The 27,516-nt window shown below is 42.8% G+C and overlaps 2 protein-coding genes across 2 annotated transcripts; both read right to left on the reverse strand.

Moving 5' to 3' along the window:
• Positions 1 to 9,723: 9,723 nt before the first annotated feature.
• On the reverse strand, positions 9,724 to 11,967 carry PRR18 (proline rich 18). The gene has a single exon (XM_083828103.1). It carries the CDS (start codon positions 10,997 to 10,999, stop codon positions 9,923 to 9,925), a length of 1,077 nt encoding a protein of 358 aa, XP_083684229.1. The 5' UTR covers positions 11,000 to 11,967; the 3' UTR covers positions 9,724 to 9,922.
• Positions 11,968 to 12,106: 139 nt separating this feature from the next.
• On the reverse strand, positions 12,107 to 27,353 carry SFT2D1 (SFT2 domain containing 1). The gene is made up of 8 exons (XM_083828104.1): positions 27,165 to 27,353; positions 21,198 to 21,284; positions 19,989 to 20,071; positions 17,709 to 17,790; positions 16,375 to 16,410; positions 15,583 to 15,641; positions 14,181 to 14,210; positions 12,107 to 12,759 (listed from the first exon to the last, which is right to left on the reverse strand). Exons 1-8 carry the CDS (start codon positions 27,225 to 27,227, stop codon positions 12,720 to 12,722), a joined length of 480 nt encoding a protein of 159 aa, XP_083684230.1. The 5' UTR covers positions 27,228 to 27,353; the 3' UTR covers positions 12,107 to 12,719.
• Positions 27,354 to 27,516: the final 163 nt, after the last annotated feature.

Below are 27,516 nucleotides of genomic sequence, written 5' to 3' on the forward strand. Positions count from 1 at the left end.
TGATACCCCATTTGCCTCTTCCCACACAGAGGTTCCCAACAGTACCATTCCAAGACAATGCTATACGCTTTCTGAAGCTGAGTTCACATCTCAGTGACACTGTTAAAATAGCAGACATAGATTAGTTCTGCTGAAGAGGGAGTATTGTGAGTCTGTGCCTATTTACCTCTTCCCTACCGACACAGTTCGGAAGTTTATTCCTGATTCAACATCAAAGGGGATTGAAAACTCCATAGTGCTGAAAAAGTGTAGAAAGCTAAACAAAAAAAAAAACAATTAAACCACCATGAGAAACCTTTCTGGACCAAGACAATCTAAGATTCCTTTTAAGCTTGTGCAGCACAAATCTTCACCTACATCACTTAAGATTTTTCATGCAACATGTCTTTTACTGTACGTTTCCATACCTCCCGCAGTACCAGCTGAGGGGAATTCAGTCTCAAAACAGGTGAGCAACAAATCAATAGGTGTTTGTTGCAGGAAAAGGAAGTAACATAAGCAATACAAGACTGCCAGCACATAAAGGTGAGTTATGTTGTGTAGCATCCTGGCATGCACACCAGGAAAAACAGAAAAGGTATTCAGAAGATGAATAATCAAACACATATGTTGAGATACCTGTCCTTCTTTTACACGATCTAAACTTTGCCCTGAGTAAACACAATTGCTGAGAAGTCTCTGTAAATGCACTCTTAAATCCAAGTAGGAATCTGCCAGATGGCATGTGAATGGTCTTTCTGATTAGTTGAGTGCTGAATTATTTGCCTGCTGTACGTAAGGTGCTATGTTGAATCCACGCAAAACAACACTGCCTTGTGTCAACACTGCTTCATTCTCTTCTGTGGTAGGTGATGTGCTGGCTACCTTTTCTAAAGAATTTAAACAGAGCCCCACAAAAAGTATACATTGTAGTCCTAACTTCAGTACTTTATCATTCTCCTCTCCCCGCCACAAAAAAAAAAAAAAAAAAAAGAAAAAAAAAAAAAAAAGGATTAAAAACAGATCTTAGGCTTGCAAAATCACCTGAATCAAAAACATATATATCAAGGGCCCAAATCCACAGAAGTCTAAAGAGACATACACTGAAATTGAGGCAACACCTGGCACTGCTCCATCCACTATTTAAAGCATTCAGCTCACAGTCTGGAATTCACAAGTCCAAGTCAGACACCAACAACCACATCCATCATGCTTCAACGAGCCTGAGGCTTAAGTCCTGGAGATGTGCCCTCTCACAGGTACACAGACATTTCTCATGCCCTGACTGTAGAGGGGAAAAGAAAAATCCTGAAGTAACAAAGTACCTAAGAAGGTTTCTCAAATCTGCACTTGGATGTTTCACTATAAATCTTGATTTAAAAAACAAGGGCCAATGTTCCCTCCTAAACAGATGCACTGTTCTGTCATCCCTGCTTGAGAAAACTGTCCAAAGTTAGTAAACTTTGTGTAACAGGCTACTAGTAGTTAATTCACTCCCTCTGCATGAAGGAGTTCAAGCGCACATCCCTTTACCTTCCAGGAGAGCAATGTAACAACCACACTGTCGACTAAATTACACGAAAATATTTTACTTCTCTACTAGACAAGGCAAAGAGGGCACACGAGGCTATAACTTTAGCCTAAAACAATGGCATGAACCAGGTAGAGAGGAATATTACTTTTCACTAGCTTCTAAAACTGTGTGGTTTCTCTTTTAATTGCAGTAATCTGACAAGAAAGAGCATTCCACAAACAAGATTTCCTCTTCCAAATCCTAGTCTCCCACCTCCACACGAACACACAGTCTCCCACATACAAAAAGTTGCCCCTGAAAATAGAAGAGCTGCTTTTGAAACTGGAGCTCCATATGTCAGGCCACAGTCTCACAGAAAAAGCATTTACTGCTCACAGACAAGCAATAAAAATACCCCTTAGGCAACTGTTCAAACCGTGAAAAGAGACTGAGTCGCATGAGCTTTATTTGTTCCCTTCACACACACAGATTCCTCAGCAGATGAGATGCGAGAAAGAAGGACCCTATTAGTATGCTCAGGAAGCAGAAGCTCAGGTTTGCCAGCCTTTTACAAGGCAACATGGCCAACATGAAGCAGAACAAGTCAACATCACCAAACAGGCCACATAATTAGATGGGGTTTGGGAATTTTCCATACACTGGTGCAGGGAACTGTTGTAAAAACCATCACTGCAAAGGGTAACAAACTCCTAGGACGGTAATTAAGCTGCATAAGGAAGAGCAGATCCTAAACAACAAATGGAGCTGAGATCACTTAGAAAAAGCCTGTACAAGTCCACAAGTAAGGTGGATGGATGAATTACTGAAGACCTAACTTTTGTGTGCTTCTCCTCTCAATAGAAGCATCTCTGTGTGCGTATAACTTCCTAGGGTACTCTTTTCAGAAAGGAAAAAGCGCATGCCGCCTTTCCCCCAGCTTCTCAAAGAAACGACACCCTGTGTGCATCGCATTTGCCACCCACACCAGCCGCCAGCAGGAGCAGGACTGTTTGGGTGCTAGCGCAGACCCGAGCGAAGGAAGTGACTCTGTAGTGCCCGGTTGTCACTTGCTACCCGAGTCGACCCCGGGAGAGCTGGGACAACCACTTACTTCCGAGTTTCACAGAGGTTTGCCAGCTCCCTCAACAGTGTCTGTTGAGTTCTGCCAGCTCCAACGGCAGCAGAGCCTCCAGCTCTGCTCCTCCTGGCTGAGCCTTTCTGTCCCTTCAGCCTGGCTCTGACCCAAATCTATCATTTTCCCAGGTGTCTGAGGATGGTTTCCCCTGCCCCAGATCTGTTACCTCCAGCTCTAGTTCTTGTTGTGTTTTAATCCAAAGCTGAGGCTGGCAGAGAGCACTGCAGTTTAGGGATGGCTGCTCCTGCTGCCATGTCCCACCTCCTCGCCCCAGGAGGCAGCTGTGGCTGCTAACGAAGTTCTGCCTCACTCCTCAGGTCCTCATTTTAAACACACTTCAGGCAGAAAACTTAGAAAAAAGTAACTTTCGAATCAAACAACTCTTTGAGAGAGTGTGCAGAGTAACATATTATTTGATCAAAAGCAGATAAATATTCCTCACCAAAAAAAAAAATAAAAGAGGCTGTTATTGGACACAAAGGCAACAAGTATCAAACCATTGCTACAAAACGTGGAAATGCCGCGTCAAGTACACCAAGATCGATGCACTTTTTTGTTTTTCTCCAGTTTTAATCGGGTGCAATTGAACATTTTTCACTGAAGTTTCAAATATATATATTTTTACCTGATGCGCATACTTGGAATGTAACTTCATCTGCTCTGGGGGTTGTTTAATGGTTAAAAAATAGCACCAGGATCTAAGAGACACCACGAGTCCTAAACATAGAAAATAGTTTACCCACTTTATTCTTGATTAGAGCACAGGTAGTCAGTGCTGCAGTACAAATATTTGGCAATAACCACAACCAACTGCCACGACAGAAATATATTAGACAGAAGAGAGTGAGCTGCTGGGCTCATGTAAATTTAATGTCAGAATATATTATCTGCGGCTGCACTTTGCAACTCTGCATGGCTTTGTGTGGAAGATAAAATGCTCTGATTTACAGCACTATAAATGTTTGCTAAATGCCTTAATTGCTCTCTCTTCTTTCAAAGTGGCACTTTATTATTAGCTTACAGAGTGTGCTATGTAAGACAGATAGTTTTTTCCTAATTCATTATTGACATGTTAAGAATCTGTATTTTACTAATATTCCTTTGAATAAGAAGAGTGTCTGCTTTACCTCTGCTTTCAGTGATGAACAGCCACATCCATCTCCTTGTTACTATGGCAATATTACGTAGGAGGAACAGAAACAGACTGATGCTTTTATCTTCTGCCTTTGTACTTAGAATATACTCTCTTCCTCCCTCTTTATTTTTGAACAAAACAGCCACAAAGGGGGACGTGAATTGTTCAGAGAATCAAAACAAAGGTTATTTTATTAACTTTGTTGTCATATTAACTGAAGAAAAATTTCAAGGATATGAATGATTATATAAACACCTCAGACCTTAAGATCTGATCTCATAAACAATGTATTTTCTTTATTTTTCATTAAAAAAATGAAGCGCTGTTGACCCGCTCAGCTTTCTTCTCAAGTAAAACCGAACCCCTTGGCTGTCAAGCAGAACCCAGGCATGGGTGAGTGCATCATTCATACAACCTGCTGTTTCCCCTGGAAACAACTAAAACAGTTCATTTGGGTACATTTGTGAATGTCAGGTGGGATGAAATCCATCTTTTTATATGACCCCATTTAAAAGGTAATGGAAATAGACTGGTGTAATGACTACTACTAAGAACACCTCCTCTGTATCCATTTGTTTCTAACTACATTTTGTTTTTTAATTTATTAAAAAAAAAAAACACAGGGCAGGGAGGAGAGAAGAAAAACGTTGAATGCAGAGGACAACTATTGGAATGGAAACACTCTGAGTTGTCAATGCACTATGAGCAAAGTGTTTGCTCATGCTGGGTAAAACCAAGAGATTTAGAGGGAAACATTTGCATCAACTCAGCCACTTGCAGAAACTCTCCCTAGTTGTATTGGTCAAAGCAAACCAGATGAGAAAAAAATCTCCAGCTTACACAGGCTGAGCTCACTGTGAGTGCCCAAGTTGGGGAGCAGCCACATTAAGCAGCTCAGCCTGAGTTTAGGGGAGAGCTTTGCCACAGCTGGATATCAGCCAGTAGTGTCACAGCCATCTTCAGACCAGGCTTGCTATGCACCTCCCATTCTGCTTAACATCTGTATTAATCCACCAGAGGTTACAGATACAGTTATTGCTTGCAATTTTTTTTTTCCAATTTATCACTCTGAAATTATGAAAGAGAAAAGAAAAACAACATATTTTTCCCCCCAAAAAATCAACTCTTCAAGCTCAAGAAAGGTATGTTTTAGGACTTGTAACTCGTTATGTTGCAAAAGAACACTAGCACAACATTTCTTCAGTTATGTAGTCAGACAAGAGAGTCATTTGGCAATTGACACCTGCAGTCCTTGATTCTACTTCCTTGTCAGTACTGCCTTAGACAACTCGTTTTTCCTTCTACTTTGATCCAAAAAGTTTGTAGTTTTGAAATCAACACACTTTTAACGTGTATTCCTGTAGCTTTCAGCTTTGGTGGGTTTTTTTTTGTTCAGTTTTGTTTCATTTTTTAATAATTTGCAAGTGGAGATAGATATTCCTGATTACCATGTTTACACCTACAGACCGTTGGTTTACTCTTCTTCCTGAAACTTCATGAAACCCTTGGAAGCAACACACGAACTGCAAGTAATACTCAAATTGTAAGATTTTTAATTCCTGATGATATACAAAACAGAGTTTATTGCTGTAAATAAAATAAAGGCACGGCATTTCCCATGGGAGCAGAGGGAAACATTGTAGAGAAATATGTTTTGTAAAAACACCAGAACAGGATTGTTAAAGAAAAGGAAGGAAAAAAAAAAGAGGAAAGAAAATAGAAAGAAAATAGGAAAATAGACACCCCCTCAGCTTTCAGTATGACCCAAAACAGGGTTAGCAGTAGGATGTGAATTCCATACTCTGCACCAAAAAAAAATAAAATTAAAAAAAAAAAAAAAACTTTCTCAAACACATCAGGGAACAAAAAACAGTCCAAAAGGTACTGTGACCATCAACATCAATTCAGTATTTGCTATTCCATGGTAGTTCCCTCTGCAATATTGCTACCTTGAAAGACACCATAGTGATCATTAACAGTAATTGGATCAGAGTATTTCCCCTTTTGACAGAAGCCTATTGTAAGCTCAGTCGAAAAATAAGGAAGCCGTAAGATCGAAAGCAGCAGACTAGAATTTTTTCTTCTATTCGTAATTTATAGGAATCACATGCTAAGCACACCTTGTGTATTATAATTCAAATACATCTGCCAAGCATCTACCCTAAAGTAGCCAGCATAAATTAATTTTCTCAATATTAAAACAAGATCATTGACTACCTATGAACTAAAAGAATCATTCTGCATAGAACATATGGTTGTATACAGTAACAAATACAAAATACCATAATTTTGTATTTAATGCCAGGTTATTAGAGCCTGCCTTTTTAATGTTTGTATGGGGCATTTGCGGCTGCCATGAGGTTACGGTCATCCCAAACTAACATGGAGGAAGCATACATAGGTCAGCTCACTTGGTTAGAGTCATGAAATTCACTCTTAAGATCTGTGCAGTACTGCACAAAGTGGCAAATAAATAGATAATCCCAATGATGTACAGTCCCACACAGCAGCCTCTGAGAAGTATTTACTCACCTGTCTACTCTGCCTTTGCTATGAAGCTTTATACTGTGTGAGGAGTGGGGATAAGAAAGGGGAGATGTCTTTAACTCACTGCCAAGAATGGTATGCGGAATTACAATAGTAGTTGCCACAGGAAAAGAAATGGGGGACTGTATCATAGAAGCATTTATTAAAATGGTGAGAGCCCTGTCAAAACCTTCAGAAACCAGACGGTAAGCAAATAAATGTAGTGTGTTGTTTGTTTTTTTGTTTGTTTGTTTGTTCAAATCAGTTTAAAGCCACAGCTTCTTGCTGGGGAACATTACCTGTGCCCCACCGTGAAGTGCCTGACAGCCACTGAGACGGGGCAGGCCAGCGCCCTGTCAGGGGAGCTGCATGGTGGTTGCCATTGCCACTGAGCCTCGCTGCCAGCCTGCCAGGAGAAAAGGGACCGCCAGCACGGCTGATAGGGCAGTATCCCCACACAGCATCAGCGCACAGGAGCCCAGCTACACGTGCCCATACCAGGGCACGCTCGATAGGCTTCTTGTTGCAGTGCCCTTCGAGCAGTACCCCGCTTCCACAGGGCTGCGGCCCACCAGGGCACCAAGCAGCCCCACGCAAAGCCAGGCCTGACAGGGCTGCCCACCGGCCTCCCCCCACACCTCCAGCAGCACCCTCCTGAGGAGAATTAAATAAATTCAACGACAGATGAAAAGAGCACATTTCATTGTTTGTGGGCTCATCTTTCTGCTGTTACTGGGAACTAGCTGCCTTCTCTGGAAGAGGCTCCCTGCCCACGCTGCATCTATTTTGCTGGCTTTCTCCTGAAGCTGTCTTGGGCATAAATCAGACAAGAGTCCAGCTGCTGAGCAGCCCTGCTACAGGCAGGAATTCATTCAGCATCATGATGTTTTCCCCATATTTTCAGAAGCAGCAACAGCATCTATAAATAACAAACCACCAGCACTATTTCCCGAGACTATTGCTGCAGGTAGTCCTTACTGGGAAGGGAAAAGAAACACATCTTTCTCTGGGAGGCCAGGTACTGAGCTGCTGTAACTTGGATGCTGACTGAGCTAAGCAGAAATTACAGGTAATCAGCATCTCTTCAGACTTGCCTCGTTGTACGGATGTCAGCTGGGAACTTGAACATTGCTATAATTGGTTGTTGGAAAGCAGTGATTCTCTTTCAGGAGGTATCAAAGCAAAACCTTCTCAAAAGCTCTTGCTCTCTTTGCAAAACCATCACTTAGGAGAGTCTTTTCTTAAGAGAGGAAACAGTGTGCCTTCAAGTACATCGTACACACACACAAAAAAAAAAAAAAGAAAAAGAAAACCCTAACACCCCAAAGCAATCCCCCCTCAGCCGCCACCAGGCTGGAAGGGGAGTTGCTACCTAAAAAGAAGCCATCCCACCGGTCCTCTCAGGAAAGCCACCACCAAGTGCTCCCCTGTCCCTGTGCTATCAGTAGCAGCCACAACCATTGAGCAGCTCACCAGGACCATGAACCAGCTGGGCTTCAAAAGCCTTCTGGCAAGGAAGCACACAAAAGCAGCTGGGCAGCAGCATGGTACACCCTCAGGTCTGAGAAGAAAGGCAGCACTGGTTTTGTCAGCAGGGTGAGGAAGGCTAAACACAGACAGAAGCTGGGAGAAAACTGGGCGATGCTTGGGGGTGAACTTGTTTCATTAGAGAGGGATGGGGATCACCTGCTCGTGGCTTCTCCAGGCTTGCGCACATCAGCAGAAAGCCCAACACCATTTGTTAGCTATGTAAAAAAGGAGTATTTTTTTTTTCACCATAAATCACACTGATGTTTGGGGGAAGAAGGGAAGCTATCTACCCCGAAGCAAGAATCGATTATTTTAAATACCCATGGCACCAGCTGCTCATAACTCTCTCAGCAGCTAAAAGGGTTATGAGTTCAGGGTCTCAGGCTGAGGCTCCTTGGGGATATCTAATATAGAGTAAAACCCAACTGAACCAAACTCAGACTGCTTGTTGGCTCTTAGAGAAGCGCACATCTATTCTCCTGAGCACATCCAGATGTGATCCATCACATCAGATGGGAAAGGACCAGGACGGGATGAGCCAGACAATGGGCCCTGACACTTCAAAGGGCTCTCAGGCTTTCAGCAAGAAAAGGAACTGTGGTTAATTTGTGACATCGCGTCTATTGACGCTCAGAGGTACACTACATGCAAAATTAATAGTTGTTGGTATGAAGGAAATAATTTTCTGTGTCTTTCCTAACATTGCTTACAAGATTTGTGGACATTTCAGATGAAAATTTATCATTTATCATTAAAAGAGAGCAGAAAATGTGGTAAATACTAAAACCAACAGATATTAATGTTCACTGAAGGAGGTACCGCTCTGAGCAGGCATTATCTGTATGACTCCAGGGATACCAGCGGATCTCACCATCCAGCCCAGAATCAGAACTGCACATCCAGACCTCTCCATGAGCACATCTCAAGCCCACTTCCACTTACCACACACAAAGAACTATCCAGCACAAAAAATCCTAGCTGCATGATTTCTGGATATCTTTGTTCAAATTCATGCTTCAGAAAAGACCTACCCTGGCAGTTCCCCAATTCTCAAATTCTTGTTTCTAATGTACTTGTTCCTCCTTTGTCAAACTTGGCTGCTTTTTTTTTCCCAAGTCACGCTATTAACAGCATTTGCTGCTGTTGTGCATTCAAATTTCTCAATTTTTCTGCCACCCTTCATACTCTGAACAAAGTGTCTTTCAGCTTCACAAGTAAACTTCTTGATACTTCAGTCTTTAATGAGTAAATCGCTTTTTGATCCAGTTGGGGACCTTGATTATATTGATGTGAAAGCACTGAGAGGTTTTAAGGAACTTAGTATCTGTCCGGGAGGCTCTTTATACACTCCTGTTCCCCATGGAGACACAAGGCAAACTCAGCTACAGCTCCGCTACCAGTGGTCTCCTCGCTGCTCAGGAGGGGAGGAAAAGCGGGTCTGACATCAGTCCAACAAACATCAAATTTGGCAGGAAGTTTGCAACTGTTAAGGCAGACCTGCTCGACGATGTCACTGAAAACCGATGAATACAGCAGAACCTCATGCAAACTTGGTTAAAAAATACCAAGATGCACGCGTTTCATAGCTAGGGAGCTGTACGGAGTAATTTTTACTAAGTGAAACAGAATTACTGTCCATACTTTCACGTTTTGGGAAGCAGAATGAAATACCTCACAAATGTGATACGCTACTGCTTTGTGCAACCAAGCTACGAGGCGGCGCATCTCCCAGGGCCAGTCGCACACGGCTACACGCCCTCCGACCCACCGCTGCAGGAGCCCTGCCATCCCCGGCCACACCGCCGCCCTTCCTCCTCCTCCTCCTCCTCCTCCTCCCCGTCTCCCCCTGCCCACAGCAGCCCCTCGCCCCCCTCCCCGCCCGCCCCACGGTTACGGAGCCACTGCGGCACGAAAGACCTGGTTTATTCCAATAAATACAAATGCACCGCTCTGTACAAATATACAAAAGCGCCCCGCGCGTCTTACAAAGGAGTCGCGAGGCTTAGAAAAAGGGCGGGGGGGGGGGCTCGGCTCGCCCCCGGCACCGGGTCCGCTGCTTCGTCCCTCGTCTGGCCGCCGTGCCGCCCCCGGGGGGTGCCGGGGCTCAGAGGGCGCCGAGGTGCGGCAGGCTGTCCAGCCGGTCCCCGCGGTCGCGGCCGGCCGCGCTCTCCACGCCGCGCAGCCACTCGGTGCATTTCCGCACCAGCCCCTCGTCCACCGCCGCCGCCCCCTCGTCGTCCTCCTCGTACTCCTCGTCGTCGTAGCGGTGCCGCTCGTTGAGCAAGGAGATCTTCAGCAGCGCCCGCAGCTCGCCGCCGCCGCCCCCCGCCCGCGCCCCGCGCCGCGCCGCGCCCGCGCCCGCGCCCGCTGCCGCCCGGCCGCCGGGGGCGGAGGCTCCGGGCTGCCCCCGCTGCCGCTCCAGGCCGCGGCGCTGCAGCACCCGCACGGCCTCCGGCGGCAGGCTCAGCGACAGCCGCAGCGCCGCCGCCCCGCCGGGGCTCTTCTCGCAGGGCCGGCCGCCGGGACCCGCCGCCACCGGCCGCGGCTGGGGCTGGGGCTGGGGCCGCGCCCCCCGCTCCCGCTCCGCCGCCGCCGGCCGCCGCTGCCCGGAGGGGCAGGGCCAGGAGCCGGCCGCGGCGCCCGCCCGCTCCGGGGGCGCCCCCCGCGCCTTCTTCTCCTCGGCCGGCCTGGCCGCCGCCTTCCTGGCGCTCGCCGCCGGCGGCTTCTTGGGCTGCGCCCTCACGGCCGCCGGGGAGGCAGCGGCGGCGGCGGCGGGGCCGGGCCGGGCGGGCGGCAGGGACGCGGCGCGGCCGGGCGCTGCCTCCGGCTCCTCCCCGCGGGCCCAGGCGGCCCCGGTGAGGGCCGCGGCCCGCCCAGCCCGCGGGCAGGGCCCCGCTGCGCGCCGCGGCTGCAGCCCCATGGCCCCGGCACCGGCGCGGCTCTGGGCTCGGTGCGCGCCGCCCGCCGCCGCCCGGCCCCTCGGCAACCCGCCCCCTGCCCGCCCCGGGAACACCCCTCCTACCGCCCCGCGGCGGGGAAGGGCCCGGCCGCTCCCCTCGGCCGGCACGCGGCGAGCCCGAGCCCCGCTCACGGGCACCGCGCGGCCACCCGTCTGCGAGCCCCGGGCGCACCGACTGCGGGAACAAAGAGAGGAGCGCTGCTGGGGAGCACAGCGCCGCATGCAGCTGAATGAAGCAAATGGTTAGGGGTTGCTACTAAGGGAGCAGATGATGAACGACACCACTAGAGTGCCTATAAAAGCACAACAGTACGTGGATCTTGTCTAATTCCTGAACCCCTTCTGTTGGGGTAGTGCAATACAAACCGGTAAGTGATAACTGTTAGCTTTATTTATGAGCACGTAAATGAGATCTGCATGACTGATACAGTGCTAATTAAAGATCACAGCAAAGATGATCCTGTACAGGATGTACTGGTAGGTGACGGGCAACAAACTCCGCTGCAAACAACTGCCCAGCCCCAAAGCCCCCCCAGCACACTGGGATCTCCTTGGAGTCGGCTACAGTTGCTGCCCATGTAGGAAAACAGACACCGTAACGGACAGCCATTTCCACAATGGCAGCTGTCACTACCTGAGCATATCCTAGCTCAGCTTCAGGGCAAGCTGCAAGCAGCTGCAAGCCCAAAGCAGCAGCAGCTTCATCCCAGGGTCCACCAACAACCACAACTTGTAAGGGGCACCACCGGACAGGTGCTGCTGGCTGCCCAGCCACCGGTCTGGCTGCCCAGCCCCGGGAAGATGTCATCAGCATCTTCCCATCACCAGCAGGGAAGATGTCACTGGTGCTTTACTGGCACTAACCCATTAAGGTGGGGCTTGGCTGGCAGCTTAACTGCGAAATTCTGCTGTCATCTTTTACACAGCTTCCCAAAAGTTATTTTGTACAACATACACTGAGATTTGACAGGAATGCACTGCAATTCGTTTATTTTGTCTGAGCCCTGAATACTAAGTGACAGCTCTTTCCCCCTCTTCTTGACACTGCGGCTCACATCTTTTCAAATCCCTTCCGTATTTGTGGAATTTAAGTCAGAATAAGTCGTTTGTCTAAATACTAACACAAAGAAGCTTTAAAGTCACTTCCACAAGTCTAACCAAATTTGTGTAGTCATCTACGTACTCCCCCACTTTTTGCATATTTTCATACTTATTCAACTGCAGTGCTGAAGTTTTCAATCCTCTATAGCTGGTTCTTAAATAAAAAAAATAGTTTAGGCACCTGTAAAACTAATTTATTTCACAAATCATTCATACATTATCCGTAAGTTTTAAGTAAAAAGTATTTAATTTGAAAGTAACAAAAGTGTTTAAAACATAATTTTAATAAAATCAATTAGCTTTTAACAGAACTTTCACATACTTTCATTAAGCTTTTTCCATAAAGCACAAGTATAGACATTTCAAAGCAGCAGTTAATTATAACTTACCAGATCTTTACAATGTTTATAAAACTCTGTCTTTGGAAAAACATACCATGAATAATATATAAACATAAGTGGCACATTGCAAGTTTTAGACTGAACAGTAAATGAAAACTTTATGCACATTACCCAGATTCTGGGGGCCTGCCTACGCTGGGGAATAATCCGTGTTACTAGATGCAAGGGAGTTTTAAGACTGATCTTAACAAGAAGTATTTCAATGTACTTTTTTTTTTTTAGTTAAAAAGCCTAAAGGTTCCAGGGTAAACATATAGTTCACCCGATTTATTTTAAAAGCTGTTTCTAGTAAAAATCACTTAATCCCCCAAAGGCAAAAGGAAAGGAAAATACTCAATTATTACTGGGTATTTCAGGAGTGGAGAAGAATAGTTCTCCAAGAAAAGTTCACAGAGGAGTTGGAGTTGCTTTCAAAGTATACAGTGGTTCTTGTTTTCAACTTATCCTAGACAGGACGTGAAGCATTTAATCACAGCATCCCTTTAAAAAGAAAAAAAGGGTCAGTTAAGGTATTTGTGGTTTCACTCATATACATATCAACCATTACATATTTATAATTAAAAATACTACACAAATTTAAGACAAAAAGCAATAGTTTGTCAAACGCAGGCTCTTACTGGCCATCATATGTTGAGTGCCCGCACATCACCAGCTAAAGCAAAGGCTCAAGCCCCTCATATCTGCCCTTATTTTTGCACTCAGACACATGCTACAACACAGACCATGTTGTTAATTGTTCTGAGCACGCTGGGTGGCTTAGCAAGGGTCAGGGCCCTAATTCTCAAAGGCTGGCCAGCACAGGCAGGGCTGAGGAGCGTGCCAGATCCGGACAATCACCAAAGCACAGGTGCTTTGAGTCAAAGCCACTTCTGAGTTGCAGACAATTGAGAAAAAAAGGCACAGGCTGAAGGGTTTAAAGTGTATACCCTAACAGTGCAGGATAAAGAGCAGGCGCGGCCTAGAAGTTTGAAATATCTTAAAGAGTCTATTTCTTTAACCGATAACTAATAAATTCTCTTTGGACAGTACTATTTATTCACTCTAGTCTCCTTCATTTTTCATTTCCTTAAAAAATGCATCAATTTATTAAGGAGAAGTTAGTTAATTTGAAAGAAAAAGAAAAATGCTCTCATTACTGCTTAAAAGTTTTTTGTTGTGTCAGCAAAATAGCCACCGTTAACTGGAAAAAAAAACATAAGTAAATTGGTGCTAAGAGTAAAACATTAACGAATTTAAATCAAGTAAAAATAACTTGGCTGAAATCAAGATAGATAGATACTTTAAACAAAATACATAATACTGTTCTCTAGCACCTGACAAGGCTTAAATAGCTGTTTTCATATGAAAGCCAGCCTATTCAGGAAGTTTATGATGGCACTCCATGTAAGCAAGTAACTCCATAGTCCTTAAAGACATTACTGTATTACTGAAAGCAGCCTGTGGAAAATTCAGTTCTTTAGTGGCCCATAAAATATAATAGCCAAAATAAAAACAAAGAAAACCCTGAAGTGATGAATATAACCTAATCATTTTCAGAGCTGAAAGTACTGCAGGTAGAGAAGAAAAGGCCAGATGAAAAGGCTTGTAACCAAATTTTCAGGTGCATAGGCTATCTTTAAGTCCTGAAAATCAACTATGCCATCAACGTGTTTAAACAAAATCCAAGAATTTAAACAAAAAAAAATATTTTTAGGATGAAAAGCATAATGACATTCAAAAGAAAGTTACCATATACTTTATTTGTATCTGAAGTTTGTACCAATTGTTACTTCTAGTTCACCTATGTCATTTTCTAAAATTAAAACCAGGAATGTTGCGTTTCCATATTCTGAACTTAAGGGCTTTCTTCCCTCTATAACAAAGATTATCGAGTTTTTGTTAAAATGGAATTATTCACTCACCTTGCAAAAGGAATATATGACAGACTATACCTGAAAAAAAAGAACAAAACATATATTTGACAAAGTTCTCATGTCCTTCAGACAGCCCACTTTCTGCACTTCAGTCCAGCACTAATAAAAGCAATCTCTTCTACTAAAACTTTAAACAAGATTACCTACTCAATTTAATGCTTGCTATTAAAAAAGACAACAGAATCGGACAAGAACTAAATGTACTGACAAGGGCTTCCTGGCTTACTTTTTCCTTGATTTCTCATATAGTTCATAACTTTCCTCACACATAAATTCAGCTTTAAAAAAAAAAAAAAAACACACAAAAGCATATTTATCACCACCATAGGATTCAAACGGAATGGAGATATCTGTGCAATATTATATCCTTCGAGACAGAGGCAACTTTTTCCAGTATACATTACTATGAAAATACACGTTTGTGTAACTATACAGATGTACACTGTGGTAAGAATAACATGCCATGGTTATGACACTCAAACAGCTGACATACTGTCATCCTTTGAAACTTGCTTCTCACAAACACAGCCGTGGGCTATGTTTTGTCCTCATCCCCATCAAGCTCTGAGACACTTAAACGAGAAGCTGTCTGCTGTAAAAAGGTAAAACACAGAAAGAAGACTGCTAACTAACGCTGTCTAGTACCAAACATTAATCTGGGCCTAGCACAGTGCCAAATGGTCCCTGTCCTGAACAAACACAGTTATTTGTGCTCAGATTTAAGTTCTGTATAGACACTATGTACTCAGGGCAAGTTCAAACAAGAACTGTGGTCAGCTGGGATCAGCTAACTTTTAGTACCTAGTAATTCACCCAGCACAAGGAGACCAAGTAGGTGCAGTTGCATCTCCATGGAGAAAGCAATAACTTCTGAAAATTCTGCCAGGCTTGCATTCATCAAACTGTGCTCACATATTCCCAGGCCTAGCCCCTCAATGTACCCGTATGGTCATCACAGTACCTGCTGCACTAAGTTTACCTTCTCACACCCACCCACTGAATATTCTCGGGGACAGGACAAACCCTATAAAAATGTAATTTAGATTTTTCCACTTCAAAAATGAAGATTTAGTTAGAATTCAAAAAAGAGGGAGTAATTCGAAGCAGGGCATATGAATACACAGGTACTTTTTCAACAGAGAAAAGGCATGACAATTTTTGCCTACATTTTCCTTTCGTAATGCCTCAAGAGTCCACACACTGCAGAACGTATTTGAAATTACTATTTTTACAAAAAGATGGCATAGAGATTTTGCTGAAGTTACATAACATAGCTTAGAAAAATGTGTGAATGAGCCTAGCATTTACATTATACAAAGTGTGAGTACATACTTTTAGGTTTATAAACATGCAGGTGTAGGGAGAAAGAAGAAATTAAAATGAATCTTACCAGGTCATTGCCAAGAACTGCAATATGCAGAATAACAACGCCAAACCTTTTTTGTTCCACTATATCAAAAATAGAACAAATACTGCAAATTAGTTCATTTCACACAAGTCTATACTGTGGACAAATACAACAACCTAGTAGCCAAAAATTTAGTCAAGTGACGATGCTTAAAATCTCCTTGTCTTAGCTTAACTCCTCCTTTCCATTCTAACAACTCTTTCTACTCTCATTTATCTATCACTTCATCAGCACCGTGCTATGAAAGTTGTCTCTAGCTTTGAGAACACTTAGAAGCATCAATGCTAACACTTCCATTTTCATTCATGCTATATTTATGCAAATACAGAGTACAGTATTCACTTCTACATAATATGTTAACTGGCCCATTTTTCAAAATGATCACCCAAAGCTATTTGCTCTGTCTCTCAGAACATTAAACTGATTAAGACAAATAAAGGAAGAATCTGTGGTTTCTAAAAACCACTACACTTTTTTTGACAGAAGTATATAAAATGTTTTAAGTTGCTTTTCTCAGTTCTTAGGCCAGGGGTCTGCAAACTGAACTGGATACTCTAGGTTTTGCACTCTTATCCACATCACATGCAGGTGGAAGGATGCATTTGTTTTGTAATCAGCAGGGTCACACTCCACCCAAACAACTGCAGTCGGAAATCCAAATCACACATATGAGCTCATCTTTTCTCTACAACTGAGCTGAATTTTAAAGTCATAATACAATCAATAAAATAAGAGTTCGATTGCTCTTTAGGGGAACAAAGTATTCTCACTTACCCAGAATACAGCACACAGAGTCAATAATAGACAAAGCTGGGGGGAAACAACACAAAAAAAAGAATGAATACTCAAATACACATCTAAGCACATACAGTACTGCTTTCATGTTTTCAGTGGATCACCAGCATCTTCAAGAATAGACTCATGAAACAAGTAGAGTCAGAGACTGCCACACAGTGATTACACACTGAAGTTCATACAAGTCAGTGTTTTCCATGAGCACAGTATGATGTGCCCCATGGCCAGAAGTACTGGGACTCATCTTAGAAGAAAGGGGAGGCAGGAACTGAGATCAGAAACCAAAAGCAATATAAGCAGGTCCATGTAGTTGTGTGTCAAGACTATCAAGTGGTGGACTTTGATGACAAAGCTTCTTTGAAAACACCCAAATAGCCTGGGAATTGCTATTCTACTAATTTGGTGCACAGTATTGTTCTGCATCCACTGTTCACTGTATCAGTTTCCGACAACACAGATATGTGCATCACAACGAACAATTCATTACTAGATATCCATTCTTAAATATGGCATTTGGCAAACACAGGCTCTGCTGCTTCTGCCAATTATTATTATTTTTGTAAACCTGACAGTAAAGAAGGAAAGGCCACCAGGGATCAGCTGCCTCATACACAGTGAAAAAGCTCATGTGATTTATTCAAGCTACTCATGCAGCTCCTTGTTAATCCTTTTTATAGCTGGTAGTTTGTACTTAAAATTATAAATGCAATCTATCAGGTTTTTAAGGAAAAACACTATTTATCCTATCCTTATCCTAGAGGGTGGGGTGCTTTTTTCCCCACCCTCCTGGAAGAGGAAACGATGCTCATGGAAGTAAAGGAACCAAGGACCTCAACAGTGCTGAGCTGCAGAGTTGAACATGTGGTTTCCTGGACTTCGGGGGGAGAAATTTTTTTTTCAATTGCTTTGAAAGCACCAAACCACTAAGCTATACAGACCAAGTTCCTGTCAACAAACAACTGTCAAGCAAGACTTGGTGACCACCGACTTCTCAAAGTAGAAGAAAAGTCTCTCTCTAGCCTTGTTCTTGAAGAAATTATTTCAGAAAACAAGTTAAAAGTAATCAACCTAATATTAGTATTTAATAAGTATTTAGTAATGAGCAGTTTACTCCAAATTATTAAAATTACAAATTTCAAACTCAACAACAAACAAGGTCATAAAAAGGGGTGAAATGGTCTTTATGATATAAAGGGGTAATCAGTTTGACTATAATTACTTGGTACAAACAAAATGCAGATTTAGAAATATCCTCCCTTTCGTAAAGCCTCAAAAATTTTAGCAGAAGAAGCTAGAAAGAAAAGTGTATTTACCAGCATTACAACTGTAGCTACTAATCTTTTTGGCTCAAACATCGTCTTCAGTTGCTTCAGTGGCCCCATCAGAAAACATGTACTAATGGGAGGAAAAGAAACAAAGAAATAGTAAACCACATTCAAATAAACCTTTGCAAAAGACAAGAGGTAATTAACCATTTTTTCCCACATTTAGATGACTACAAAGCTCAGAAAGGCATTTCAGTGCTTATCAACAGACACCTCTTAGGATGAAAGGTGAAGTAACTCTGTGAATTTAGTCCTGGAAGCAGCTCACGTATTAAATCATCCTGGACTATGAAATTCTTTCCAAATTCATTACCATACAAAGCAGAGGGTTGTCAATTTGATTTTGAGACTGTTTTAAGAACAGACTTGCCAAAAGAATGCACAGAATTCAAAGGCCAAACTTCTGTAGAAAATATGATTAGCAGCAATGTGAGTAGCTACGTTTAAGATTACAGAAAAGCTCTACATCTTTTCCAAAACTCATCAAGAAAAAAAAAAAAAGAAAAGCTCAGTAGTTTGTACTGAATCCTCCAGCTTCCTTCTTCTCAGGTAGTTAACCTGAAGAGGGAATGAAATTCATCATCAGCTCTAGGTTTTATCTGTTCATCCAAAGAAATGTGATGCAAAACAAGAATTTACAATCATAGGAATAATTATCTGTCTACAAATATTGAGATAAGTCCCTTCCTTGCCTCTTGTTGAAGCCATTCTGCTTTGCAGAAAACGTTTAATGAGAATGAGGATCTTATAGCCTGGTGGTGGTCTGAATGCTTTACTACGGAACAAGACACCCAACCTTAACACCTTTTGTAGTTAATATTTATTTAGATGGAGTAGAACAGTCAGTGACCTCTCCGCCAAGATCAATCGTAAGTCTGGTGAACCAGGTATCTTTTAGGATAGAAACGTGGGGATACATCTCCCAAGGAGTAAATGGAACTATAATTTCCTACACCTAGATGTTACTCTGCTGTTAACTTTGTGAATACACCTCCCTTCATCTTTTTTTTTAGTCACACAGATAGACCAGACCTCAACACCTCATATTAAATTAAAAAAACATCTCAAACATGAAAAATATTTTAAATTCACTTCAATCCAAACTAACTTTTCTCGGTATTTCTCATCTTGGCTGCTGTGCCCTTAAATAAAATAACGTTAAATAAGAAACCTGAAAAACTAGAAGTAAGAATTAGTTAGCTAGAGGAAGGATAGGGATGATGAAAATTCTGCAGAAAAAATGCAAGAGGCTCAGAAATCCTAAAATAGGCAGAAAAAAAAAAAGAAAGCTAAATGATCTGATGCTAGCCTGGTTAGCATTGAAGGACAGACATCACAAGAACTTCTCCAGAGAGGTAAGAGAATCTAAAGGGTGCAGAAAGGCTGGGAGAGCAAAACAAAACAACCAAACACCTGAAGGTCCTCCACTTTCACATGGCATTTCTCACACACAACACATTCTGAAGGAGACCTACCCATCAGCCCAGGGAAAAATCAAGTAAGTATAATTGCTTCCATGGCTGTGGGTAGGAAATTACAGTAAAAACAGGCCAGAAAGGACTATTTACAAGGGGTGGTAGCTTCATTTTTGTTTGAAACAAGTTTAAATCTTCTTGTAAAGCTGGGGTTTCCATTGTCATATCCTAATGTTCTCAGAGCACAGCTGCCTGCTGTTTATATCTAACGGAATAACTGAAAGGGAAGGGGTCCTCTTTTTACTTCTTTAGTTAGAATCCAGACTAAAAGCATTTTCAGCATTTTTCTAAAACAAATACCAATCTGTAAAAGTTCTCCTCTTAGTTCACAAAGAATTAGACTTGATTAGTACAGAATTTCTAAAATGCTAATTTAATTTGAAACAGTGGAAACACAACACAAGGTTTAAAAAAAAAGCAAAGAATAGAAGGGAGAGAAAGGGGAAGACTCAGTTTTGCCTAACTCCCAGTAATAGCTTAGTACCTCGGAAAGACTTAAGATATAAGTGCAAAAGATTCAGCCAGCAATTTGTTATTCAGGCTTCAGACGGGGGTTGTGATGTGTCTACAAAACAATCACGTAAGACATTACGCCAGGGCAACAGAAGATGATTAAGTGATATTCTTTGATTTAAAGAACTTCAAAAGTGTAAGTAAGATTCTATTAGTATTCCAATATCATATGAAAATAATGTTGTTTATACACAACAAATATACACTTTAGAGTAAAACAAATGTAAATGTAGATGAAAAGGAGAACATTTTCCTATTAATAATAATTACGAAGTCATACCTGGCCAATGCAGAAATATTTCCCAGGGTATAAAACACTGCAAAAAGCTTAATCCCCTTCGGGAGCCATAGCAATCCTGTTCCCTATTAAAAAAAAGATAGGATTTTTATATGTTTGTAATTAGTTAACTCAATTTATTGAGATTTTATAGCCTAGAAGTTTATTTTAAGAGATTAACCATTTAACATATCCCAGCAGAGAATATTGTTCTCAAATTTGTAGTAGACAATATTCAGCGTGCTTCTATTGCCACCTACTGGCAAAATAATGTATTGATTTAATATATTTTGCAATAATTTTTACAACCAAGCTGTGTTTACTTATATTGCTCATAATGGTTATTTATACTGCTTACATCATTTTTATGATATTTTCAGTTTTGTTAAGAAGCCCTGTTTTCAGTTTTGTTAAGTCAAGGCAATCTGCCTGACAGTCTCCACAGAAACTGCAAGTGTTATCCGCACACACTACTCAAAGAACATCTACATCAAAAGCCCTGTTCTGTGAAGAATCAACATCCTGCTTCATAATGAGAAAGAACTTAAAGAGCACCGTGCCCACAAAACCCACAGACTGGATACCTCTCCCAGTGTTACTTCACCTGCATCTGACACACATGCAGATACAGAATTGCTTTGTACTGCAAGTTACCCATGTCAGATTTTGAAAGACATAATCAATTAATAAACCCTGCTTTTAACTGCAGACCTGAGCCTCCTGACAAGTTCAAGAACTGATTTTACAGTCAGCAAATCATTTGTTCAACAGGAGTGTAAGTTTTTCAAGTACCATCATGCTACAGCTGTCATCACCTACTGATCTGTGTGACAGGTTATACCTGTAGTTTCTTCAGCCTTTAAAAATCTTTCAAGCTTCCCCTCCTTTTCCCTCTTTCACAAAAGGGTATAAAAATTAGATGTGCATATATTAAAGAACAGCAAAACCTTCTTTCTACTGCACCATACATATCTAAGAAATACAGCACATTGTCAGTGTTCATGCCTTTTAGTAAGAAATTGTTACCCTCCAATAAAAACACTCTACGCTGTGAATGGAAGAAAGATGGCCCAAAATGTGATTTACAGACCAGCAGCCCCTAGCCGCTAGTTATACATGGTGGTGTCCACACAATCATGTATGATGTATGAATCTTAATGATGTTATTCCCAAGAACATTAATAAAATACAGGGAAAAAAAGCTTTACTTACAAGAATAGAACACACAACACCAGCAATAAAACATATGGCAAACCACTTGACTCGTGTACTAAAGCTGAGCGTTGAGGCATCAAGAACCTTAATAGGAAGAGAGGGGAAAAAAACAGTATTACAAAACCAGTTTCAAACTAACAGTCTTAAGAACATTTTTTCATTAAGTCCTTAGTTTCAAACAAGTGTTTTTTCAGCCAAAACCAATTATTTTACCTTGATTAAACACAATTGCTTGCATGTTATTTTTTTCCCAGTTTAAGAATTACATTAACAATTTGGAAACATTCACAAAAAAGACAGAACCTGTAAAGGTATATGCTGGCACTCACGCAACATTGCTCCACTTTCAAGCTGCACTTCCTTTTCCCAGGTAATTACAACTGAAAAATCTTATGACTATAACAAAGCAGAACAAGCAGACCTTCTGGCAGGGTGCTGACGAATGTTCGTTCAATGCTCTATGTTCCTATTGATGATACCACCATTTTCTATTACTAGACAGAATCCACTGTCCATATTCCTACAAGTATCCTTTGCAAGCATTACAATTCCTTTTCAGTTACTGTTCCTTACAGGGTGAAGGTACGGACAGATTAACACATCTTGTCTCATCAGACAGCAAATTTGCTGAAAGGGATAATTTTACTTCCTGTTTCTCCGGTGTGATTCCAGAACTTGTAGGGCCCCTTGATGAGCTGAGAGCAACCAACATCGCCTGAGAAGCCTGAAGAGAACGAGGGTTCCTTTCACTTTGATGGCTGAGTCCCATGCTAGACTAATGAGCCAAACCAGCTCTGCAAGATGCCAGAAAAGCAGCGGGGCTTCCTGCCTACAAGGCAAGAGGCAGGGCCATAGGGCTGGCAGAACTGCGCCTTTCAGCAGTAGCTCACCTTGTCCACCCATGCTGTGAGATCAATGAATTCCACCTTACTCCAGGTCACTGAAGGTAACTATGCTCTCTATTCTGAGCTGCTCCAGATGACACAAGCAAACTTGTCTGCACTTATCTGTCCTACAGATATTTTCAATCAAACATTATTAATCAAATACACAACAGTTAGGGCTTCCTTAACCAATGAGTTTAATGCTTCTCCAACTCTTTTCAGAAATTTCTCTTTCAGGTAGAGGTAAACGAATGAATGAGATTTGTTTACTGCTTAGAATGATTTCACATCTGTATGAATACAGAACCTGTACCGAACTGAATCAAAAGGAGGCACAGACAAGCACACAGTTATAGCTGCAGTGAATTGAGTCTTTGGACGTATGTCAACAGAGGATAATGGCCTGGGCTATTTCCTACTTATAACCTTATTTAATCAAATTAAATACCTCGAATATTTACTTAAGAAGGAAGATCAGAACACTAAAAATAAACCTGTTACACTTGCACACTGACTGAGCAGACGTGCTGCTGCAATACAGTATCGTTTTGAATTTTTTCTTCTTTGTGTTCAACAGTCAAGACAGAAGTTTCCACAGGATGGAAGGTACAGCTTACCTTGTTTGTCCCAACTCTTTATCCTTACGTATGCATTAAAGAAACAGACAAAAACAGTAACTGAAAGACGGTTAAGTATTCAAAACCATTTTTGACAGTCATGTTCCTGAATGCCTCCATGGGTGAGAACTGCAGGAAGAGCTGGTAGTGCACAGCTGAGGATGCACACTCAAAACACGCTTTGAAACAGGTTTTTTAGTCACACCGATTCATGCAACTAACCACGCTTCCACAGAAAGCAGTAAAAATCCTTTCTCTTCCTGCTCTGAAACAAAGTGCGGGATGTGCTGATACTATCAGGACACCCAGCACACACATTGCAGATCACCTGGATAACAGGGAAAGCTTGAAGGCAAATAATGCCAAGTGTACGAGTGTATGGAGCAAACTGTTGCCACTTAGTGCTATTCTACTTCTAATAGCACTGTTTGGTGGTCTTGAAACATCTGTTCCTTTACACAACTACCAGGGAATTACATTTTCCACGTACATTTAAAAAAATTGATCTTAAACTCCTAACAGTTATTTGGTCAAAAAGCCCACCATAAACAAATGAACCATACAAAGACCCAGAAAAAACGTTTAAAATATGATTTTAAAACTAGTTTAATAAATTTTGTAGATAGAATTCTTAAAAGCTTGGACTGTCAATGTGCATGAACTGCAGGAAGATAAGCAGCAGCATGAGGGCTGCCTCAGCATTGCAACACAGCATTCTCTGTAATAATAGAACTAAATAATTTAGTTGGCATTAAAATGAAGCCTGGTCCTCCAACCATTCCTGATGTCACCACTTTTCATGTTATCACACTGAATGTCTCTTGAAATCATAGAACTCCAGTTCCTCAACTGCATTTCCTTATATCCCAATACTTGCTACCTTCTGGGCTTAGTGGAAGCAACACAGCTGGTTGTATTTCCGCGATGCCAGTTTCACCCCACAGTAAAGCATCTTGCAGCAGAAGCTGAACAACAGGTACACAGCTAAAACACTTAAATCACGGTTTTCAGCTTGTGCTAGAATGCTAGGTTATGATCTGTAAAAAACAAGGAACTGACACGGTGCCTATTCTGCCCAATCTACTGCAAGAGCAGTAATTTCTAGAGGAGGGGCTGTGAGACACCCGGAAATAACAGCTACACACCTACGTGCAACAGAGACTGTAAACCAGAACCTTAAAAAAAGCATAAGTCCCAGCAGCAGATGCAACAAAGAAACAACACAATTAGGACTTCTTTTAGTTGTCTGACAAATTGCAGTGCTAGTCCTAGACTTCAGATAACAAGAGCTGGCACTACACCCCACAATATTAGAGGAAACTTTTACTTAGAAGACTGACAAAATTGCCAGGCAAATTCTGCATCTGGGGAAAGATTCATACGGGGAACTGTGAAGGGGCAGGGGTTAAGGGCACATACCCACTTGCTGTAACTCTCAGCTGTTTGTTTACAAACAGCAAGAAACACAACCAACCAAACAACAAAAACAAACAACCAGAAATCAACAAATAACCCGCCCTCGTTTTGCTAAGCTTTACCATCAAACTCCTGGCAAGAAGCAAAGATTTCTACTCACAGGAGACTCCAGAAGAATTATTATAGCAAAGAAGTGACATGGGAAAATAACAGGAAACCTGAAGTGGAAACTGGAATCCGGAAGGCAGACTTCCTGAAACGTAAGGAATGGTCTTGCAACAGCCCAGCACGCCAGTTGCAAGCGAGGGAAAGCAGTCTCTTTACCGGGCAGCAGACACTCAGTATGGACACCCAGTAAATCACATGAACGATAATCTGCAAGGCTGCCTTTGATCAAAAGCGTTTCTTGTGGTTTTGATCATCTGAGGCTCCACCCACATACTTGTGTGATCTTATAAAAGTCTTCCACATGGGCAGAAGCCAGAAACAATAGCGTTTTCACTGATTTTAAGAAGGATTCTATTAGTTAAAAATTACATCTTTCCTCAATAGGAAACTTACAAGTATGCAAGTAATGAAGAGAATTCAACTTCAAAGAGAGATTTTTGCAGGATTGAATTCGTAATCAATGTTTCAAAAGTTTTAGAGATGCATTTTCATATTTCGTTATATGCATTTCTATCAGAACCTTGGAGTAAAACAAGAAGTTTAAACATCTGGTCTACTCCTCCTTGCTAAACACTGAATGCTTTCAGTGGTTGCCAACTGACAACCTTCAAGAAACTCCAAGAAACCAGAAAGCAAGCCATTGTGTCAAAAGTAACGACGTTATATTAGTTTGGTATTGATAAAAATAAACGACATTATGTCATACTGACATCATCACTACACCGGAATATTTACAATTTATTATAGGTTCCTTTTTTTGTAAGAATTATTTCTTCTTCCCCCGTTGATCATCACTGATCTAATTGCAGCAAGACAGGTCAGGTCAGCTTTCTGAAGAGGTTAGAAAGTACATAAAGACTTCATTGAATCATCACACAATCGTCTCACTGTATCATCTCACTTTTCCTCTATTTAACAAGAATTACTGCTGACCTCATGGTTATGGTTCTGCAAAGATCAAGAGTGAGCAGAATATAGAGATACCTATGAACGTGAAGCATATGATCGCCGTTATACAACCAGCAGCTTCTCCTATGAGAGGGTCATTGTTTTTAACCAAACGCATGAGTCAGTTCTGGAAAGGTCATCTAAAACATTGAAACATTTCACACGCAAAATGCAGAACCTCGTATTTCCCTTCACAATGTCACCTCGTTAAGTGTCCTCTGCATGGCTGCACGTACTTCTTTGCCCTGTTACACACACCTTTAAAGCAGTCAACGCCATTCAGCTGTAAAGCTGTAGCTTTGGAGAACTTCACATACAAATCCCCTCACTAAAAGCCAACTCGATTTCCAGTGCTCCAAAAATACAGAGCTACTTCGACAGAAACCTACAACCAAGAACTTGGTTAAACGCCTGATTTTTAGTTCTGTGGGTATTTAGTTACTTTACAAAAGATCTTTCTGGTTCATCGCCTCAGCACGAAGCCCCTTTGTGCTATGCCAAAGGCACATTAAATTTGCATTTTTTTTATTCTATTAGGTACTAGGTAGTTTTTAAATACGTACAGATTCTTGCTGTTTGAAGTCTTCTGTGGCTATAACGTGAAATAATCAAACCACGATATAGCTTAATTAGTTACTGACTTTAATAAATGACATTCTTATCTCAGTTTCCTCCTTCTCTGGATATACCCCTCAAATATAAAATTATTAAGTATTCAAATTATTAAGTATTCAGACATTTATCTACGGATTGCTGCCTTGAAACAAACATCACAGCATCCAGTAAAAGAGAATTCTAAGTCACCATTTGTCTCATGTGAAATGCGCCTGGAGACAGTAGATTAAATAACTCTTGGAACAGAATAAATGCTAATAGGAATAAGTATTTCTTTGACAATCTCAAGGTCTTGTTTGGGGTGAAGCACCCCAAACACCAGAAGCTAGCTCAGGTGTGAAAGGACACAGACGCTGCAGCGCTTCCAGAATCACACCAGGTCTGGAAGCACTTGAGGTGCTTCACTGTAGCAAAGAGGCCAAGCCCACAAGCCTCGCGGACCAGCACCAACTCTGCACAAGACAGTTGAAACATGTCAGCATCAAGCTGCTTGAACTAGTATTATGCCACAGACACCAGCTGTATTGGGCCTGCGCTGGTTCACTAAAGCTCCGACTGAGGCTACCCCACATTCCAGCTTCCTCCACCATGCTCCAGCACCCTGCAGCACACAGAGCCAAGGCCTTCCATACCATAGAATCCTTAAGGTTGGAAAAGACCTCCAAAATCATCTGGTCCAAGCATCCCCCTACCACCAATGTCAGCCACTAAACCATGTCCCTAAGCACCAGGTCCAGCCTTTCCTTGAACACCCCCAGGGACGGTGATGCCACCACCTCCCTGGGCAACCCGTCCCAATGCCTGACTGCTCTTCCTGAGAAGAAATGTCTCCTCATTTCCAACCTGAACCTCCCCTGGCACAACTTGAGGCCATTCCCTCTGGTCCTATCACTGGTTATCTGTGAGAAGAGGCCGACCCCCAGCTCCCCGCACCTTCCTTTCAGGCAGTTGCAGAGAGCAATAAGGTCTCCCCTGAGCCTCCTCTTCTCCAGGACAAACAGCCCCAGTTCTCTTAGTTGCTCCTCAGTAACAGGGAGCTGAGCGCATAAATGTGGAACTGGTTCTTTACAAGCACTCTTGGCATTGCTTCAACCTGGAAATGAAATCTGAAAACCTGAAAACTTCCATACCCAGCACGAAAACAACCCTGGAAGGGGAATTCAGGAAGCAGAAGGGCCGTTTAACCGATCACCAAGCGCCCAGGGCACGCAGGCAGAGCCCCGGCAGGCCAAGCGGGCCTGTTACCGCCAGCACGGCGCAGAAAGCAGAGCCGAGGCTCCCCCAGCCGCCGCCCCCGGGCCCTGCCGGGCCGGTACCTGCGCCGTCAGCCCCTGCTCCTCGTCGTCCTGCCCGCTCAGCACCCGCCGCAGCTTCTCCATGCCGGGGCCGGGGCCCGGACCGGGACCTCCCCTCCCCGCACCGCACCGCACCGCACCGCACCGCACCGCACCGCACGGCGCGCGGGCCCCACCGGAAGTGCCGGTAGCCCCGCCCCTTCAGGCTCCGCCCCCGGCCGGGCGGCCGTTGGGCGCGAGGCGACCGTTGGGCGTGAGGCGCGGGGAGGGGCGGGGAGGGGCGGCAGCTCCGCTGTGAGGGGGGCTCGGGGCGGGCGGGGAGGCGAGATAAGGGCTGTGGGGCTGCGGCAACGGGATAAGGGGCCCTGGTGGG

Source organism: Anser anser, assembly GCF_964211835.1.
Source record: "Anser anser genome assembly, chromosome: 3".
Classification (NCBI taxonomy): domain Eukaryota; kingdom Metazoa; phylum Chordata; class Aves; order Anseriformes; family Anatidae; genus Anser; species Anser anser.